At 34.5% G+C, this 6,195-nt stretch overlaps 1 protein-coding gene across 1 annotated transcript; it reads right to left on the reverse strand.

Moving 5' to 3' along the window:
- LOC129290634 (uncharacterized) lies at positions 1-4,443 on the reverse strand. The gene is given in 7 exon segments (XM_054927462.1): positions 1-379; positions 706-879; positions 1,980-2,059; positions 2,062-2,140; positions 2,235-2,343; positions 3,558-3,664; positions 3,831-4,443. Coding segments are annotated over 7 exon segments (897 nt in total). The 5' UTR covers positions 4,146-4,443; the 3' UTR covers positions 1-346.
- Between the last annotated feature and the right edge of the window lie 1,752 nt (positions 4,444-6,195).

Consider the following 6,195-nt stretch of genomic DNA (forward strand, 5'->3'; position numbering starts at 1 on the left):
TATTTCAAAAACATAATTAATATTACAATAAGCATCTTACATTAAGGATTAAAGATTTTTTTAAAATGCACCCTATAATATGTAGCGGAAGGAGTGCCTTGCAATTGCAAGTCTTTCCTACTTATGACGAAACCTTAGACAAGTAATCATGTTTGGCCCAGTGAATTTTGGAAAGATGAAAGCTTCTTCCCGCACTTTCCATTTCTGGTCTATGCTAGTTACAGACTGGCCCACGCCACCAAATAATACTTGGAAAATTACCAAAATTTTAGACTTCAGCTGAACATACTCACCCTCACTAAAGATATGTATTACAAAGCATTCTTCAACCTATGCTTAATTTAATCTATCGGACTTCGACCCCAATTCTCTGAGCTACCTGCATCAGCAAAAAAATATTCGAGCCGCTTAAGTATTTGCAGGCCTAGTTCAAACTGAAAACGCAAAAATATATACATATATACACACACATATATATAATGCTTCTTTGCCTTTATTCTCATTTTTTGTTTTGAAAAGCTATTCTGTAAACCAACTTTTAATTTTCATTAAAAAAAAAAAAACAATCTATGCACTTTCAACTGTCGGAAGATCTATAATTGATGATGAAAACAAACTACGGAAAGATCATCTATGCAAACAACATTGTTTTCCCCTAGTTTCCTCAAAACAAATAAAGCACCTAAGATGGAGATGCTAACATACCTCCCTAAAGGAATGAACATCACTTCCCCAAAGCCAGGCATCACAGCCTGCATCTCTAGCACCCCATATATCATTTCTACGATCATCCCCAACATGAACAGCGTCCTCAGGTTTTACACCTAACAACTCACATGCTTTAAGAAATATCGTTGGATTTGGCTTCTCAGCCTCAACCTGTTTGACAAAAACAAAACCACCCACCATCACATAGAAATTCAGAAATCATAGATATTTAGTGTAAAGAAGCGGGTGAGCTCATGACATTTTTTATTTTTTATTTTTTTTTGGGGGGGGGGTACCGGAGTGAAGATTTCAGAATAATGACACACGACCACGGATTTGAAGATTTAAGAACTCGAAGGTGTACAAAGTCTAGGACTGTGTTTTCCTGCGTGGAACAGATTTTGAAGATTTAAGAATTCGAAGGTGTAGAAAGTCTGGGATTGTGATTTCCTGCGGTTCCACGCCTTCCAACTTGTGCACTACTCAGAGACTTAGGAGGGCCTCATCTTTCATAGCTCTCTTTGGTTTTTCTTTATTCCAATTAAAGGCAAATGCATGTGTCTCCATTAATTTTGACAAGATGATGTGGAGGACACGGTGACTTGTGATTCACATGATGGCATTACCCTATAGCAGGCTTTTAGGACAAAACCAATCTAAGGATATTGGGTAGTCATGTCATCTCATGCACATGGCATCTTTCCTTTGCATAAGAAGAGTTGATATATTACACTTTTGGTTCAATGAGAATAAGATATATTACACTTTTGGTTCAATGAGAATAAGAAGAGTTGATATATCACACTTGGGAAAAAGGTCAAAAAAATAAAGAAGGAAGGAAATGGAAGTGGGTGGGTGTCGGACCAAAACAAACCCAGAACTTATTTCCCCAAACCTTCCAACAGACCGTGTGAGAAAAGAATGAACAAAGAATGAAAGAACGAGGAATCTAAGGGTAGTCAGATCAGGCTAGCAAGTGCATTACATCATGCCTAAACGCAACTAAGTGTGACAAGGAGGAAGGAGTTAGCACCAGGCTGAGGCGGCCTCATTTGAAGGATCAAACTGCGAGATGTAAGACAGAATAATTGGAATTCATTGCTGCCATTTCTTTTTTGAAAGTCTAAGATACTTTGGGTTGTTTATGACGATCAATAAAGTTGCAAGCAGTAGCGGGATAAAGAAGGGGGCAGGAGAACCTGCTCCCAACAAAAACTATTTCAACAATAACACAAACTATTTCAACAATAACAAAAATAAACTTGGGCTACCTCAGCTGATACTGCTACTGCATCAAACCAGTTATCACAGTTCAATGCCTTCAGTAGGGGTCTTAATCGAGTGTCAAATTTGACACAACAGCCAGCTTTACACCTGATTTTCTAATTGCTTTGAACACTTTCTCAGCTTCAGGATCACAGAGGTGCCATGCCTATGAATGATAGATAGGGAAAAATATCAAAAAGCTGCGACCCAAAGGTTGCATAAACCCACAATGAATATCAATGGTTTTTAAAAGGTCTGACCTTATCTGTCGTATAGTAGTTATAAAGTTCTTCAAAGTACTGATTATCTGAACAGCCAGTGGAATAACTAACTATGTATTGCCAGAAGGGCCTGCCATCATTAACATATCTGCAGTTGAAAAATACAGTCTTAGTCAAAACCAAAGATGATAATAGGTTGATTACCTCCACCGTTGAATACCTAGTTACATCCCCAACAGCAATTAATATAAGTTACGAGGAAAAAAATAAAAGCTTATCCTGGGTCAAACCCTAAATTCACCTCACATTTAAAAGCCAACCAGTGGCGCATAGGCTACAACTTTCTAAAGCTCAGAAAAGTGAGTTCTGCATAACATGCTTGAGAATATAGTGTTCATTTAGTGTTATCAAAACTATGTTCTTCACTTGGATGATATGGACTGATATCATATGCTTAAGCAAATATATGTGACTGAGAGCAGTGAGAGGTAGATCCCTCAGGATTCAGGGAACAGCTGGAAGGATGTTGCATGTTGTGCCAGTATTCTTAAAGAAGAGATACGGCAGGATGGAAAAGGCAACTAAAGGACTTAAAAGCTGCCTGTTTGTGTTGCAACCTACATGGTGCTTATTGCATTCCATCTGTTGAATCACAAGTGTTGGTTATTTCTGTTCCCGAAATATGGAGTTTGCAGATACAAAGAACAAGAACTTCTGCCAAGATAGGTTTGTTATTACTCATATGTCATAAGAATCCTCTTCTTCGAGATTACATGATCTTAAATTTTATAAGTAGAAGCAACCGAGAAGGATCTTGCAGTGGAGACATACATCATTAATTCAGTGATCACTCTGATAAAAATGGCCAAAGCCAAAAGAATGGGTAAGAACGCACAACAGAAAGTAAAATAAAACAAAATTAGTCCATTCTGAAGTGTTCTGTTGTTCAACGCAACCTTCTAATATATGTTAAACACAGTCACAACCCATCTATCAAATTGCCCTTGCTTCATAATACACGAATTTTAATGCTAAATTATGAACCAAGATTCAAAATATTAGGCGATTTTTTTTTTTTTTTTTGCGCCTTTGTTAGCTCAAAAAGATCTAAATTCGAAAAATACAGGAGGGCTATGGAAGTCACTCTGATACCTCCTAATAAAAAGGAGCATTAGGCAGAGAAATTTTGTGGGCCAAACAGATCACAAGAAAATCATTCTTCAAAACGAATTCGCAATAAATGACCAAATTTTAGGCAGTGTTGGTTAATGATCTAATATATGAACACATTAATTAATTAAATACACGTCATAAGAGGGGGAACCCAAAATAAGATTATCAACTCACAAAAATGATACGCACCTGAGCCGAGATTTACCCCAAGGCTGCCCGTAAGCTCTTCTGTATCTGTGTAAAATCTCGTCCTCTGGGTATTCTACCCCATACTTCTCCCCAATTTTTCTATATATCTACAATGCAACAAGCCAACATCCGAATGGGTTCATTTGCAATCAGAACACAAGCACATCGATGGAGAATGAAGAAGAAAGTTGTAGTCGCACTAAATTAGGAAAATCATTCCATAAATGCATGCGTCGTAGGATATATCGATGTCTAACAAGAGAGTAAACCAACCTCGGCCATGGGTTGAGAGGGCACAACAAGAGTGCCAACGGCATCAACAAGAACAGCCTTGTGAGTGATGTCACCGTAACGGGATTTCCTGTAATCCTCGTAATCTTTGATTCCCAGCGTCTCCAACCCCATGTATCGCGAACTCATCGTCTCTGATTCCTCGGTAGCCAGAGCGACGGAAGAGTAAGAGGAAGAGAACTTATGGAGCGCGTCAAATGGGTTGGAGCAGCTAGACCCTGATCTCGAATTTGGCATTCGAGCAGAGAGAGCAGTGAGAACTCTCGCAAGCTTCGTTCTAGTAGCCATTAGAGCCATGATTTCATGACATTTGAGATGCTAACTCTTTGATTGTTGTAATTTTGTTGTGAGTATCTCATGCTTCGTTGGGAAGTCCAGGCATCACATGGCCTGGTGATAGCCAGAGAACGGCACGGAGGCTTGAGAATCTGAGAGGAGAAATCGTCTCACACTGGAAATGATGCAGGACCTGGATGCTATATAAGAGACTTATAAGGCTGTCCCTGAGGAACGGGTCAAAATTGCACACAAATCATGGGGATCACCGGTTCAGCATTCGACGCTCATCAGACATTATTGCTAGATGTGGGATGCGATAAAAAAGGCCTGCGTCTGACGTCGTGTTTTTCGCTTTCTTTCTTTTTTTATATATCCAATTCATTAAAAAATATAAAATATTTTTAATTAAATTTTATTCTTTAATAAAATAATTATTATTTTTAAATTAATTTTATTTTTTATATTTATTTATATTAAATATCTTATAATAAATATAAAATTATTTATTAACAAGAATACTTTTAAAAAAATAATTACATCTTAAAAAATTAAAAAAATATTTTATATTTTTAAAATATTTAATTTTTTAAAAAATATTTTATATTTTTTAACGAAATAACGTCTTCTTTCTCATAATTTACAATCTCTTTTAAGATTGTTCACATCTTTTAAGATGTATGTTGTACGGTGTATATAGAGAAAAAAAAGTTTTATAAAAAATGTTTATTTTTTTAGTTTTATTATTGTGCACAACCAACGCCCATAATTTTTCATATATAACTATTCATCGCACGTTAATCAGTGTGGGCAGAAATAAAAGGTACTTAATATAAAAAAAAAAAAGAAATAAAAAGATAGTACTAGCATTTCTTTATATAATAAAATGTGTTGGATCAAATTTATAGAAAGTGTCTTGCATTACATTGCATTGAACATAGAGATTAAAGGAAGAATGCATAGATAAATAATGTGACAAACTGCCTTCATAGCTAGATGACTTTTTTATTTTAAAATTGATATTAATTTAATTTTCATCAAAAAAATTTATATTTAACTTGTGTCCTAATTTCATAAATTTAGATCATATTAAATGATAAATTGGCTTATAAATTATAAGTTCAAGAATATTTAGAATTTTAAACTCATTGTTGGTACAATATTCCCCTTCAATATTTTAAAATAGTGCAATATACTTCCATCATTAATAAATGTTAATTTTAATTATCAATTGATTATAAAATTATAAAAAATAACTCAATCGTATGAAAAGACCAAGAAAATGTCAGAAAAAATGACCGAATATTACAAATAATGATTAAAAAATACAAAAAAGGACCAAAAAGATATGCAACTTTTAAAATTATTTTCTATAACTTTTTTATTAATTAATTATTAAAATTAATATTTGTAAATAACAATAATTATATTGTATCGTATTGAAAAGTCGAAGAAAAACTTTGCGCCACATATCACGCACACTCCTCAACCTCCTGTTTAAAAGTTAATTTACCGTTTTCTCCAATTAGATTTTATTATCATGTGTGCATTTTATTGGTGGATAATTCATTAGGACTTCTGTAGGCAATAGCATTCCTGCAGTGAAACCCGCAATTGATGGATTCAAATATTCTACATGTCTCTGACGATACAGTTTCTTTAAAACTTCCATGGAGTTTTTTATAAATTATTGATATTTCATATTCGATTGTAGTTAGTGTTCATTCCTTGTGCTTCTTTTTCCTTGTGCTTCTTTTTCTTTGCATAAGCATTTGCATCTTTAAATTTACATGAATTATAAAAAATGAATGAGAAATCAGGCTTGTTTAAGTGAATAATTATTAACAAAAATAGTAATGGTCCTCGGCCAAAAGAAATAATGGTAATGGTCCATGATTGCAAGCACATAGTTTCCCCGTACATATTAAAAAAAGCACACAGTTTCTTCCCGGATTGACATTTTGAAGACCCACATGAATGATTATATATATATATATATATATATATATATATTTTGATGATTAGACGCTCATGAATGATGTTTGAGAGAATCACGTTCATCTCCCTCAAC

Source organism: Prosopis cineraria, unplaced genomic scaffold (genome assembly GCF_029017545.1).
Source record: "Prosopis cineraria cultivar Desert tree isolate PC_DT_omini unplaced genomic scaffold, ASM2901754v1 PC1, whole genome shotgun sequence".
Lineage (NCBI taxonomy): Eukaryota > Viridiplantae > Streptophyta > Magnoliopsida > Fabales > Fabaceae > Prosopis > Prosopis cineraria.